The 15,959-nt window shown below is 48.7% G+C and overlaps 1 protein-coding gene across 1 annotated transcript in view; it reads right to left on the bottom strand.

Moving 5' to 3' along the window:
* Window positions 1-15,959, bottom strand: part of LOC121274746 (sodium/potassium/calcium exchanger 3-like) — a 142,014-nt gene that overhangs the window by 44,837 nt on the left and 81,218 nt on the right. Inside the window, exons 11-13 of the mRNA XM_041182089.1 lie at window positions 15,250-15,475; window positions 1,962-2,128; window positions 578-692 (exon numbers count right to left, since the gene is read on the bottom strand). Coding sequence (XP_041038023.1) covers window positions 578-692; window positions 1,962-2,128; window positions 15,250-15,475 — 508 coding nt within the window. The remainder of the gene's footprint in view (window positions 1-577; window positions 693-1,961; window positions 2,129-15,249; window positions 15,476-15,959) is intronic.

Below are 15,959 nucleotides of genomic sequence, written 5' to 3'. Positions count from 1 at the left end.
AGGGGCTGGAGGAGGTTACAGAGATAGGGAGGGTTGTAGGGGCTCGAGGAGAATAAATAGATAGGGAGCGGTGTAGGGGCTGGAGGAGGTTACAGAGATAGGGAGGGTTGTAGGGGCTGGAGGAGGTTACAGAGATAGGGAGGGGGTGAAGAGGGATTTGAACACGAGGATGTGAATTTTAAAATCGAGGTGTGTCTGGACCGGGAGTCAGTGTGCGTCAGTGTGAGCACAGGAGGTGACGGGTGAGGGGGACTCGGTGTGAGTTCGGACACGGGGGGGGGACAGCAGAGTTTGGGATGAGCTGAGGTTTGCGGAGGGTGGAATGTGGGAGAGTCTCCGGGGGAGGGTTGGGATGGTCGAGTGTGGAGGTAGCGGAGGCGTTGGTGAGGGCTTCAGCAGCCGATGAGCTGAGACAGAGTGGAATCGGGTGATCTTGCACCCGAAGAAAACAACACAGACAAAACGGCACTCTTGCCAAAGAGTGGCAGGCATCGGATACCCCAACGATGGCCGCTTGTCACACTGTCAAATCCAGCGTTTCCGCTCAGAGCTCAACCTCTGATCCCTCACAACTTACCCTGTCTGGCCACAATGAGGCTAGCCATGCAGTCTGGAACACTGGTACCGGCGGCCAGGAATGTAATTCCCATAATAACATCGGGAATTCCTAGAGAATATCCAATTATTGTTACCTAGGAAACAGCAACAAACACACCAAATGTCAAACACTCCCAGGACAGGTACAGCACGGGGTTAGATACAGAGTAAAGCTCCCTCTACACTGTCCCCATCAAACACTCCCAGGACAGGTACAGCACGGGGTTAGATACAGAGTAAAGCTTCCTCTACACTGTCCCCATCAAACACTCCCAGGACAGGTACAGCACGGGGTTAGATACAGAGTAAATCTCCCTCTACACTGTCCCCATCAAACACTCCCAGGACAGGTACAGCACGGGGTTAGATACAGAGTAAATCTCCCTCTACACTGTCCCCATCAAACACTCCCAGGACAGGTACAGCACGGGGTTAGATACAGAGTAAAGCTCCCCCTAGACTGTCCCCATCAAACACTCCCAGGACAGGTACAGCACGGGGTTAGATACAGAGTAAATCTCCCTCTACACTGTCCCCATCAAACACTCCCAGGACAGGTACAGCACGGGGTTAGATACAGAGTAAACCTCCCTATACACTGTCCCCATCAAACACTCCCAGGACAGGTACAGCACGGGGTTAGATACAGAGTAACGCTCCCTCTACACTGTCCCCATCAAACACTCCCAGGACAGGTACAGCACGGGGTTAGATACAGAGTAAATCTCCCTCTACACCGTCCCCATCAAACACTCCCAGGACAGGTACAGCACGGGGTTAGATACAGAGTAAATCTCCCTCTACACTGTCCCCATCAAACACTCCCAGGACAGGTACAGCACGGGGTTAGATACAGAGTAAAGCTACCTCTACACCGTCCCCATCAAACACTCCCAGGACAGGTACAGCACGGGGTTAGATACAGAGTAAAGCTCCCTCTACACTGTCCCCATCAAACACTCCCAGGACAGGTACAGCACGGGGTTAGATACAGAGTAAAGCTCCCTCTACACTGTCCCCAACAAACACTCCCAGGACAGGTACAGCACGGGGTTAGATACAGAGTAAATCTCCCTCTACACTGTCCCCATCAAACACTCCCAGGACAGGAACAGCACGGGGTTAGATACAGAGTAAAGCTCCCTCTACACTGTCCCCATCAAACACTCCCAGGACAGGTACAGCACGGGGTTAGATACAGAGTAAATCTCCCTCCACACCGTCCCCATCAAACTCTCCCAGGACAGGTACAGCACGGGGTTAGATACAGAGTAAAGCTCCCTCTACACTGTCCCCATCAAACACTCCCAGGACAGGTACAGCACGGGGTTAGATGTCCAGTCCGAATAATTTGCCTTCCTTACCATCCAGACCATAATATAAGAGAAGAGCCCAATCCACAGGGTGGAGCAGATGAAAGTGGCCATGAAGCATTTCTCCCAGCGGGCTTGGGAACAGTTGGGAACTGTGCAGTACAGCAGGAACGCCAGAGGCCAGGAAATCAGCCATCTCACCACATCCCATCTTTCATCTGTGGATCAAAGTGGAATTCATGTCAAAGCAGAGGGGACAAAGACACTGCCTGGGCGGAGTGGGATATTAGAGTGGGAATGGGATATTAGACTGTGAGTGTTAATTGGAAAAGAAGAGTTGGATATTGAACTGGAAAAGTGGGATATTGGAATCACAGAGAGGGATATCAGGCTGTTAGAGTGGGATATTCAATTTGGCGAGTGGGATATTAGATTGGGATGGTGGGAAATTGGAATGTGTGCGTGATATTGAACCAAGAGAGTGGGATATCGGACTGGTGATGGAATATTGGAATGGGAGTGGGATATTGAACTGGGAGAGAGCGATATTAGGCTGGGAATGGGACATTGGAATGCGAGAGTGGGACATTAGACCAGGAGAGTGAGATATTAGACTGGGAGGGTGGGATATTGAACTGAGAGAGTGGGATATTAGACTGGGAAAGTGGGATATTAGGCTGAGAAAGTGGGATATTAGACTGGGAGAGTGGGATATTGAACTGGGAGATTGGGATATTAGACTGGGAGAGTGGGATATTAGGTTGGGAAAGTGGGATATTAGACTGGGAGAGTGGGATATTGAATCAGGAAAGAGCGATATTAAACTGCGAGTGGGATATTAGACTGGGAAAGTGGGATATTAGACTGGGAGAGTGGGATATTGAATCGGAAGAGAGCGATATTAGAATGGGTGGGTGGGATATTAGACTGGGAGTGGGATATTAGACTGGAAAAGTGGGATATTAGGCTGGGAGAGTGGGATATTAGACTGGGAGAGTGGGATATTAGACTGGGAGGGTGGAATATTAGACTGGGAGTAGGATATTAAACTGGGAGAGCGGGATATTAGACTGGGAGAGTGAGATATTGAATCGGGAGAGAACGATATTAGACTGGGAGAATGGGATATTAGACTGGGAAAGTGGGATATTAGACTGGGAAAGTGGGATATTAGACTGGGAGAGTGGGATATTGAATCGGGAGAGAGCGATATTAGAATGGGTGGGTGGGATATTAGACTGAAAAAGTGGGATATTAGACTGGGAGAGTGGGATATTGAATCGGGAGAGAACGATATTAGACTGGGAGAATGGGATATTAGACTGGGAAAGTGGGATATTAGACTGGGAAAGTGGGATATTAGACTGGGAGAGTGGGATATTGAATCGGGAGAGAGCGATATTAGAATGGGTGGGTGGGATATTAGACTGAAAAAGTGGGATATTAGACTGGGAGAGTGGGATATTAGACTGGGAGGGTGGGATATTAGACTGGAAGTAGGATATTAAACTGGGAGAGCGGGATATTACACTGGGAGAGTGGATTTTCAGACTGCGAGAGTGAGATATTGAATTGGGAGAGAACAATATTAGACTGGGAGAGTGGGATATTAGACTGGGAGGGTGGGATATTAGACTGGGAGAGTTGGGTATTAGAATGGGAAAGGGATATTAGACTGGGAGAGTGGGATATTAGACTGGGAGAGCGGAATATTAGACTGGGAGTGGGATATTAGACTGGGAGGGTGGGATATTAGACAGGGAGTGGGATATTAGACTGGGAGAGTGGGATATTAGACTGGGAGGGTGGGATATTAGACTGGGAGTGGGATATTAGACTAGGAGATTGGGATATTAGACTGGGAGTGGGATATTAGACTGGGAGCGGGATATTAGACTGGGAGAGTGGGATATTAGACTGTGAGAGTGGGATATTAGATTGGAAGGGTGGGATATTAGACTGGGAGAGTGGGATATTAGACTGGGAGTGGAATATTAGACTGGGAGTGGGATATTAGAGTGGGAGAGTGGGATATTAGACTGGGAGTGGGATATTAGACTGGGAGAGAGGGATATTAGACTGGGAGTGGGATATTAGACTGGGAGTGGGATATTAAACTCGGAGAGTGGGATATTAGACTGGGAGGGTGGGATATTAGACTGGGAGGGTGGGATATTAGACTGGGAGGGTGGGATATTAGACTGGGAGTGGGATATTAGACTCGGAGAGTGGGATATTAGACTGGGAGGGTGGGATATTAGACTGGGAGGGTGGGATATTGGACTGGGAGTGGGATATTAGACTCGGAGAGTGGGATATTAGACTGGGAGGGTGGGATATTAGACTGGGAGGGTGGGATATTAGACTGGGAGGGTGGGATATTGGACTGGGAGTGGGATATTAGACTGGGAGAGTGGGATATTACACTGGGAGTGGGATATTAGATTGGGAGAGTGTGATATTAGACTGGGAGAGTGGGATATTAGACTGGGAGAGTGGGATATTAGACTGGGAGTGGGATATTAGTGTGGGATATTAGACTGGGAGTGGGATATTAGACTGGGAGGGTGGGATATTAGACTGGGAGTGGGATATTAGACTCGGAGAGTGGGATATTAGACTGGGAGAGTGGGATATTAGACTGTGAGAGTGGGATATTAGACTGGAACAGTGGGATATTAGTCTGGGAGAGTGGGATATTAGACTGGGAGTGGGATATTAGAGTAGGAGATTGGGATATTAGACTGGGAGTGGGATATTAGACTGGGAGCAGGATATTAGACTGGGGGAGTGGGATATTAGACTGGGAGTGTGGGATATTAGATTGGGAGGGTGGGATATTAGACTGGGAGAGTGGGATATTAGACTGGGAGTGGAATATTAGACTGGGAGTGGGATATTAGAGTGGGAGAGTGGGATATTAGACTGGGAGTGGGATATTAGACTGGGAGAGTGGGTTATTAGACTGGGAGTGGGATATTAGACTGGGAGGGTGGGATATTAGACTGGGAGGGTGGGATATTAGACTGGGAGTGGGATATTAGACTCGGAGAGTGGGATATTAGACTGGGAGGGTGGGATATTAGACTGGGAGGGTGGGATATTAGACTGGGAGGGTGGGATATTAGACTGGGAGTGGGATATTAGACTGGGAGAGTGGGATATTAGACTGGGAGAGTGGGATATTACACTGGGAGTGGGATATTAGATTGGGAGAGTGGGATATTAGACTGGGAGTGGGATATTAGACTGGGAGAGTGCGATATTAGACAGGGAGAGTGGGATATTAGACTGGGAGAGTGGGATATTAGACTGGGAGTGGGATATTAGTGTGGGATATTAGACTGGGAGTGGGATATTAGACTGGGAGGGTGGGATATTAGACTGGGAGTGGGATATTAGACTCGGAAAGTGGGATATTAGACTGGGAGATTGGAATATTAGACTGGGAGAGTGGGATATTAGACTGGAACAGTGGGATATTAGTCTGGGAGAGTGGGATATTAGACTGGGAGTGGAATATTAGACTGGGAGTGGGATATTAGATTGGGAGAGTGGGATATTAGACTGGGAGTGGGATATTAGACTGGGAGAGTGGGATATTAGACTGGGAGTGGGATATTAGACTGGGAGGGTGGGATATTAGACTGGGAGTGGGATATTAGACTCGGAGAGTGGGATATTAGACTGGGAGGGTGGGATATTAGACTGGGAGGGTGGGATATTAGACTGGGAGTGGGATATTAGACTCGGAGAGTGGGATATTGGACTGGGAGTGTGGGATATTAGACTGGGAGTGGGATATTAGACTCGGAGAGTGGGATATTAGACTGGGAGGGTGGGATATTAGACTGGGAGGGTGGGATATTAGACTGGGAGGGTGGGATATTACACTGGGAGAGTGGGATATTACACTGGGAGTGGGATATTAGATTGGGAGAGTGGGATATTAGACTGGGAGTGGGATATTAGACTGGGAGAGTGCGATATTAGACTGGGAGAGTGGGATATTAGACTGGGAGAGTGGGATATTAGACTGGGAGTGGGATATTAGTGTGGGATATTAGACTGGGAGTGGGATATTAGACTGGGAGGGTGGGATATTAGACTGGGAGTGGGATATTAGACTCGGAGAGTGGGATATTAGACTGGGAGAGTGGGATATTAGACTGGGAGAGTGGGATATTAGACTGGAACAGTGGGATATTAGTCTGGGAGAGTGGGATATTAGACTGGGAGTGGGATATTAGACTGGGAGGGTGGGATATTAGACAGGGAGTGGGATATTAGACTGGGAGAGTGGGATATTAGACTGGGAGGGTGGGATATTAGACTGGGAGTGGGATATTAGACTAGGAGATTGGGATATTAGACTGGGAGTGGGATATTAGACTGGGAGCGGGATATTAGACTGGGAGAGTGGGATATTAGACTGTGAGAGTGGGATATTAGATTGGAAGGGTGGGATATTAGACTGGGAGAGTGGGATATTAGACTGGGAGTGGAATATTAGACTGGGAGTGGGATATTAGAGTGGGAGAGTGGGATATTAGACTGGGAGTGGGATATTAGACTGGGAGAGAGGGATATTAGACTGGGAGTGGGATATTAGACTGGGAGTGGGATATTAAACTCGGAGAGTGGGATATTAGACTGGGAGAGTGGGTTATTAGACTGGGAGTGGGATATTAGACTGGGAGGATGGGATATTAGACTGGGAGGGTGGGATATTAGACTGGGAGTGGGATATTAGACTCGGAGAGTGGGATATTAGACTGGGAGGGTGGGATATTAGACTGGGAGGGTGGGATATTAGACTGGGAGGGTGGGATATTAGACTGGGAGTGGGATATTAGACTGGGAGAGTGGGATATTAGACTGGGAGAGTGGGATATTACACTGGGAGTGGGATATTAGATTGGGAGAGTGGGATATTAGACTGGGAGTGGGATATTAGACTGGGAGAGTGCGATATTAGACAGGGAGAGTGGGATATTAGACTGGGAGAGTGGGATATTAGACTGGGAGTGGGATATAAGTGTGGGATATTAGACTGGGAGTGGGATATTAGACTGGGAGGGTGGGATATTAGACTGGGAGTGGGATATTAGACTCGGAAAGTGGGATATTAGACTGGGAGATTGGAATATTAGACTGGGAGAGTGGGATATTAGACTGGAACAGTGGGATATTAGTCTGGGAGAGTGGGATATTAGACTGGGAGTGGAATATTAGACTGGGAGTGGGATATTAGATTGGGAGAGTGGGATATTAGACTGGGAGTGGGATATTAGACTGGGAGAGTGGGATATTAGACTGGGAGTGGGATATTAGACTGGGAGGGTGGGATATTAGACTGGGAGTGGGATATTAGACTCGGAGAGTGGGATATTAGACTGGGAGGGTGGGATATTAGACTGGGAGGGTGGGATATTAGACTGGGAGTGGGATATTAGACTCGGAGAGTGGGATATTGGACTGGGAGTGTGGGATATTAGACTGGGAGTGGGATATTAGACTCGGAGAGTGGGATATTAGACTGGGAGGGTGGGATATTAGACTGGGAGGGTGGGATATTAGACTGGGAGGGTGGGATATTACACTGGGAGAGTGGGATATTACACTGGGAGTGGGATATTAGATTGGGAGAGTGGGATATTAGACTGGGAGTGGGATATTAGACTGGGAGAGTGCGATATTAGACTGGGAGAGTGGGATATTAGACTGGGAGAGTGGGATATTAGACTGGGAGTGGGATATTAGTGTGGGATATTAGACTGGGAGTGGGATATTAGACTGGGAGGGTGGGATATTAGACTGGGAGTGGGATATTAGACTCGGAGAGTGGGATATTAGACTGGGAGAGTGGGATATTAGACTGGGAGAGTGGGATATTAGACTGGAACAGTGGGATATTAGTCTGGGAGAGTGGGATATTAGACTGGGAGTGGGATATTAGACTGGGAGGGTGGGATATTAGACAGGGAGTGGGATATTAGACTGGGAGAGTGGGATATTAGACTGGGAGGGTGGGATATTAGACTGGGAGTGGGATATTAGACTAGGAGATTGGGATATTAGACTGGGAGTGGGATATTAGACTGGGAGCGGGATATTAGACTGGGAGAGTGGGATATTAGACTGTGAGAGTGGGATATTAGATTGGAAGGGTGGGATATTAGACTGGGAGAGTGGGATATTAGACTGGGAGTGGAATATTAGACTGGGAGTGGGATATTAGAGTGGGAGAGTGGGATATTAGACTGGGAGTGGGATATTAGACTGGGAGAGAGGGATATTAGACTGGGAGTGGGATATTAGACTGGGAGTGGGATATTAAACTCGGAGAGTGGGATATTAGACTGGGAGGGTGGGATATTAGACTGGGAGGGTGGGATATTAGACTGGGAGGGTGGGATATTAGACTGGGAGTGGGATATTAGACTCGGAGAGTGGGATATTAGACTGGGAGGGTGGGATATTAGACTGGGAGGGTGGGATATTGGACTGGGAGTGGGATATTAGACTCGGAGAGTGGGATATTAGACTGGGAGGGTGGGATATTAGACTGGGAGGGTGGGATATTAGACTGGGAGGGTGGGATATTGGACTGGGAGTGGGATATTAGACTGGGAGAGTGGGATATTACACTGGGAGTGGGATATTAGACTGGGAGAGTGTGATATTAGACTGGGAGAGTGGGATATTAGACTGGGAGAGTGGGATATTAGACTGGGAGTGGGATATTAGTGTGGGATATTAGACTGGGAGTGGGATATTAGACTGGGAGGGTGGGATATTAGACTGGGAGTGGGATATTAGACTCGGAGAGTGGGATATTAGACTGGGAGAGTGGGATATTAGACTGTGAGAGTGGGATATTAGACTGGAACAGTGGGATATTAGTCTGGGAGAGTGGGATATTAGACTGGGAGTGGGATATTAGAGTAGGAGATTGGGATATTAGACTGGGAGTGGGATATTAGACTGGGAGCAGGATATTAGACTGGGGGAGTGGGATATTAGACTGGGAGAGTGGGATATTAGATTGGGAGGGTGGGATATTAGACTGGGAGAGTGGGATATTAGACTGGGAGTGGAATATTAGACTGGGAGTGGGATATTAGAGTGGGAGAGTGGGATATTAGACTGGGAGTGGGATATTAGACTGGGAGAGTGGGTTATTAGACTGGGAGTGGGATATTAGACTGGGAGGGTGGGATATTAGACTGGGAGGGTGGGATATTAGACTGGGAGTGGGATATTAGACTCGGAGAGTGGGATATTAGACTGGGAGGGTGGGATATTAGACTGGGAGGGTGGGATATTAGACTGGGAGGGTGGGATATTAGACTGGGAGTGGGATATTAGACTGGGAGAGTGGGATATTAGACTGGGAGAGTGGGATATTACACTGGGAGTGGGATATTAGATTGGGAGAGTGGGATATTAGACTGGGAGTGGGATATTAGACTGGGAGAGTGCGATATTAGACAGGGAGAGTGGGATATTAGACTGGGAGAGTGGGATATTAGACTGGGAGTGGGATATTAGTGTGGGATATTAGACTGGGAGTGGGATATTAGACTGGGAGGGTGGGATATTAGACTGGGAGTGGGATATTAGACTCGGAAAGTGGGATATTAGACTGGGAGATTGGAATATTAGACTGGGAGAGTGGGATATTAGACTGGAACAGTGGGATATTAGTCTGGGAGAGTGGGATATTAGACTGGGAGTGGAATATTAGACTGGGAGTGGGATATTAGACTGGGAGAGTGGGATATTAGACTGGGAGTGGGATATTAGACTGGGAGAGTGGGATATTAGACTGGGAGTGGGATATTAGACTGGGAGGGTGGGATATTAGACTGGGAGTGGGATATTAGACTCGGAGAGTGGGATATTAGACTGGGAGGGTGGGATATTAGACTGGGAGGGTGGGATATTAGACTGGGAGTGGGGATATTAGACTTGGAGAGTGGGATATTGGACTGGGAGTGTGGGATATTAGACTGGGAGTGGGATATTAGACTCGGAGAGTGGGATATTAGACTGGGAGGGTGGGATATTAGACTGGGAGGGTGGGATATTAGACTGGGAGGGTGGGATATTACACTGGGAGAGTGGGATATTACACTGGGAGTGGGATATTAGATTGGGAGAGTGGGATATTAGACTGGGAGTGGGATATTAGACTGGGAGAGTGCGATATTAGACTGGGAGAGTGGGATATTAGACTGGGAGAGTGGGATATTAGACTGGGAGTGGGATATTAGTGTGGGATATTAGACTGGGAGTGGGATATTAGACTGGGAGGGTGGGATATTAGACTGGGAGTGGGATATTAGACTCGGAGAGTGGGATATTAGACTGGGAGAGTGGGATATTAGACTGGGAGAGTGGGATATTAGACTGGAACAGTGGGATATTAGTCTGGGAGAGTGGGATATTAGACTGGGAGAGTGGGACATTAGACTGGGAGAGTGGGATATTAGAATGGGAGAGCGGGATATTACACTGGGAGAGTAGGATATTAGACTGAGACAGTGGGATATTAGACTGGGAGAGTGGGATATTAGACTGGAACAGTGGGATATTAGTCTGGCAGAGTGGGATATTAGACTGGGAGTGGGATATTAGAATGGGTGAGCGGGATATTAGACTGGGAGAGCGGGATATTACACTGGGAGAGTGGGATATTAGACTGGGAGAGTGGGATATTAGACTGGGAGAGTGGGATATTACACTGGGAGTGGGATATTAGTGTGGGATATTACACTGGGAGTGGGATATTAGACTGGGAGGGTGGGATATTAGACTGGGAGGGTGGGATATTAGACTGGGAGTGGGATATTAGACTCGGAGAGTGGGATATTAGACTGGGAGGGTGGGATATTAGACAAGGAGGGTGGGATATTAGACTGGGAGAGTGGTATATTAGACTGGGACAGTGGGATATTAGACTGGGACAGTGGGATATTAGACAGGGAGTGGGATATTAGAATGGGAGAGTGCGATATTAGACTGGGAGAGTGGGATATTAGACTGGGAGAGTGGGATATTAGACTGGGAGGGTGGGATATTAGACTGGGAGGGTGGGATATTAAACTGGGACAGTGGGATATTAGACTGGGAGAGTGGGATATTAGACTGGGACAGTGGGATATTAGTCTGGGAGAGCGGGACATTAGACTGGGAGAGTGGGATATTAGAATGGGAGAGCGGGATATTACACTGGGAGAGTGGGATATTAGACTGGGAGAGCGGGATATTAGACTGGGAGGGTGGGATATTAGACTGGGAGAGTGGGATATTAGACTGGGAGTGGGATATTAGACTGGGAGAGTGGGATATTAGACTGGGAGAGTGGGATATTAGACTGGGAGTGGGATATTAGATTGGGAGAGTGGGATATTAGACTGGGAGTGGGATATTAGACTGGGAGAGTGCGATATTAGACTGGGAGAGTGGGATATTAGACTGGGGGAGTGGGATATTAGACTGGGAGTGGGATATTAGTGTGGGATATTAGACTGGGAGTGGGATATTAGACTGGGAGAGTGGGATATTAGACTGGAACAGTGGGATATTAGTCTGGGAGAGTGGGATATTAAACTGGGAGAGCGGGACATTAGACTGGGAGAGTGGGATATTAGACTGGGAGTGGGATATTGGACTGCGAGAGTGGGATATTAGACTGGGAGGGTGGTATATTAGACTGGGAGGGTGGGATATTAGACTGGGAGAGTGGGATATTAGACTGGGAGTGGGATATTAGACTGGGAGAGTGGGATATTACACTGGGAGAGTCAGATATTAGACTGGGAGAGTGGGATATTAGACTGGGAGAGTGGGATATTACACTGGGAGAGTGGGATATTAGACTGGGAGAGTGGGATATTAGACTGGGAGAGTGGGATATTACACTGGGAGTGGGATATTAGTGTGGGATATTAGACTGGGAGTGGGATATTAGACTGCGAGGGTGGGATATTAGACTGGGAGGGTGGGATATTAGACTGGGAGTGGGATATTAGACTCGGAGAGTGGGATATTAGACTGGGAGGGTGGGATATTAGACTGGGAGGGTGGGATATTAGACTGGGAGAGTGGGATATTAGACTGGGAGAGTGGGATATTAGACTGGGACAGTGGGATATTAGTCTGGGAGAGTGGGATATTAGACTGGGAGAGCGGGACATTAGACTGGGAGAGTGGGATATTAGAAAAGGAGAGCGGGATATTACACTGGGAGAGTGGGATATTAGACTGGGAGAGCGGGATATTAGACTGTGAGAGCGGGATATTAGACTGGGAGAGCGGGATATTAGACTGGGAGAGTGGGATATTACACTGAGAGAGTGGGATATTAGACTGGGAGTGGGATATTAGACTGGGAGTGGGATATTAGACTGGGAGTGTGGGATATTAGACTGGGAGAGTGGGATATTAGAATGGGAGAGTGGGATATTAGAATGGGAGAGTGGTATATTACACTGGGAGAGTGGGATATTAGACTGGTAGTGGGATATTAGACTGGGAGGTTGGGATATTAGACTGGGAGAGTGGGATATTAGACTGGGAGAGTGGGATATTAGACTGGGAGGGTGGGATATTAGACTGGGAGAGTGGGATATTAGACTGGGAGTGGGATATTAGACTGGGAGAGTGGGATATTAGACTGGGACAGTGGGATATTAGACTGGGAGTGGGATATTGGACTGGGAGAGTGGGATATTAGACTGGGAGTGGGATATTGGACTGGGAGAGTGGGATATTAGACTGGGAGTGGGATATTAGACTGGGAGAGTGGGATATTACACTGGGAGAGTGGGATATTAGACTGGGAGTGGGATATTAGACTGGGAGGGTGGGATATTAGACTGGGAGTTGGATATTGGACTGGGAGAGTGGGATATTAGACTGGGAGAGTGGGATATTAGACTGGGAGTTGGATATTAGACTGGGAGTGGGATATTGGACTGGGAGGGTGGGATATTAGACTGGGAGAGTGGGATATTAGACTGGGAGTGGGATATTAGACTGGGAGGGTGGGATATTAGACTGGGAGTTGGATATTGGACTGGGAGAGTGGGATATTAGACTGGGAGAGTGGGATATTAGACTGGGAGTTGGATATTAGACTGGGAGTGGGATATTGGACTGGGAGGGTGGGATATTAGACTGGGAGAGTGGGATATTAGACTGGGAGGGTGGGATATTGGACTGGGAGAGTGGGATATTAGACTGGGAGGGTGGGATATTAGACTGGGAGGGTGGGATATTAGACTGGGAGAGTGGGATATTAGACTGGGAGTGGGATATTAGACTGGGAGAGTGGGATATTAGACTGGGACAGTGGGATATTAGACTGGGAGTGGGATATTGGGCTGGGAGAGTGGGATATTAGACTGGGAGTGGGATATTAGACTGGGAGGGTGGGATATTAGACTGGGAGAGTGGGATATTAGACTGGGAGCGTGGGATATTAGACTGGGAGAGTGGGATATTAGAATGGGAGGGTGGGATATTAGACTGGGAGAGTTGGATTTTAGACTGGGAGGTTGGGATATTAGACTGGGAGTGGGATATTAGACTGGGAGAGTGGTATATTAGACTGGGAGGGTGGGATATTAGACTGGGAGAGCGGGATATTAGACTGGGAGAGTGGGATATTAGAATGGGAGGGTGGGATATTAGACTGGGAGAGTGGGATATTAGACTCGTAGGGTGGGATATTAGACTGGGAGTGGGATATTGGACTGGGAGGGTGGGATATTAGACTGGGAGAGTGGGATATTAGACTGGGAGGGTGGGATATTGGAGTGGGAGAGTGGGATATTAGACTGGGAGGGTGGGATATTAGACTGGGAGAGTGGTATATTAGACTGGGAGGGTGGGATATTAGACTGGGAGAGTGGGATATTAGACTGGGAGAGTGGGATATTAGACTGGGAGGGTGGGATATTAGACTGGGAGAGTGGTATATTAGACTGGGAGGGTGGGATATTAGACTGGGAGAGTGGGATATTAGACTGGGAGAGTGGGATATTAGACTAGGAGGGTGGGATATTAGACTGGGAGAGTGGGATATTAGAATGGGAGGGTGGGATATTAGACTGGGAGAGTGGGATATTAGACTGGGAGGGTGGGATATTAGACTGGGAGTTGGATATTGGACTGGGAGAGTGGGATATTAGACTGGGAGAGTGGGATATTAGACTGGGAGTGGGATATTAGACTGGGAGAGTGGGATATTAGACTGGGAGGGTGGGATATTAGACTGGGAGAGTGGGCTATTAGAATGGGAGGGTGGGATATTAGACTGGGAGAGTGGGATATTAGACTGGGAGGGTGGGATATTAGACTGGGAGTGGGATATTGGACTGGGAGGGTGGGATATTAGACTGGGAGAGTGGGATATTAGACTGGGAGTGGGATATTAGACTGGGAGAGTGGGATATTAGACTGGGAGAGTGGGATATTAGACTGGGAGTGGGATATTAGACTGGGAGGGTGGGATATTAGACTGGGAGTTGGATATTGGACTGGGAGAGTGGGATATTAGACTGGGAGGGTGGGATATTAGACTGGGAGAGTGGGATATTACACTGGGAGAGTGGGATATTAGACTGGGAGTGGGATATTAGACTGGGAGGGTGGGATATTAGACTGGGAGTTGGATATTGGACTGGGAGAGTGGGATATTAGACTGGGAGAGTGGGATATTAGACTGGGAGTTGGATATTAGACTGGGAGTGGGATATTGGACTGGGAGGGTGGGATATTAGACTGGGAGAGTGGGATATTAGACTGGGAGTGGGATATTAGACTGGGAGGGTGGGATATTAGACTGGGAGTTGGATATTGGACTGGGAGAGTGGGATATTAGACTGGGAGAGTGGGATATTAGACTGGGAGTTGGATATTAGACTGGGAGTGGGATATTGGACTGGGAGGGTGGGATATTAGACTGGGAGAGTGGGATATTAGACTGGGAGTGGGATATTAGACTGGGAGGGTGGGATATTAGACTGGGAGTTGGATATTGGACTGGGAGAGTGGGATATTAGACTGGGAGGGTGGGATATTAGACTGGGAGAGTGGGATATTAGAATGGGAGGGTGGGATATTAGACTGGGAGAGTGGGATATTAGACTGGGAGGGTGGGATATTAGACTGGGAGTGGGATATTGGACTGGGAGGGTGGGATATTAGACTGGGAGAGTGGGATATTAGACTGGGAGTGGGATATTAGACTGGGAGAGTGGGATATTAGACTGGGAGAGTGGGATATTAGACTGGCAGGGTGGGATATTGGGCAGTCTCCCATTACCTGGTACTTTAAATGGGATGAGTGGCCCATCATTCTCCTGTTCCCCCTTCCTGTTCGACTCCTCCGCCTCTCCGGTGTTTCCGTTCCCATCCGGCACCTCGTCCCCTCGGCTGGGCTCAGCGTCAGCGCTGGCACTGGCACCGTTCTCCACCGCTCGCTTCTCTGGGATGCTGAGGGAAACCTGTGCCTCTGTTTTCACGGCCTGACTTCGAATCAGACGTTGCCTCTGGGGGTGGGGGGGGAATCGGTTACAGAGAGGGTCATTTTCCCGTCACTCCCCTCCCGCACCCTCCACCAAGGCCACTGACACTCCCTGGAGAGGGTGGGCCCCTCATCAGCTGTCGTCAAATACCCATTCCCCAATCTGTCAACCAACAGCACAGCCAGAGCTTTTCAACTGTGGCGGCATCGTAACCCCAATCCCATCACCAGCATTTTTTCAAAATTAGGGATGTAGCCTTCACTGGCTGGGCCCAGCATTTATTGCCCATCCCTAATTGCCCCCTTGAGACGGTGGTAGTGAGCTGTCTTCTTGAGCTGCTGCAGTCCATGTGGTGTAGGTACACCCACCGCGCTGTTAGGGAGGGAGTTCCAGGATTTTGACCCAGTGACAGTGAAGGAACGGCCGATATATTTCCAAGTCAGGATGGTGAGTGGCTTGGAGGGGAACTTCCAGGTGGTGGTGTTCCCCATGTGTCTGCTGCTATTGT

This window comes from Carcharodon carcharias (genome assembly GCF_017639515.1).
Source record: "Carcharodon carcharias isolate sCarCar2 chromosome 37 unlocalized genomic scaffold, sCarCar2.pri SUPER_37_unloc_5, whole genome shotgun sequence".
In the NCBI taxonomy this organism is placed as follows: Eukaryota; Metazoa; Chordata; class Chondrichthyes; order Lamniformes; family Lamnidae; genus Carcharodon; species Carcharodon carcharias.
This window is presented reverse-complemented; position numbering and strand designations above follow the sequence as displayed.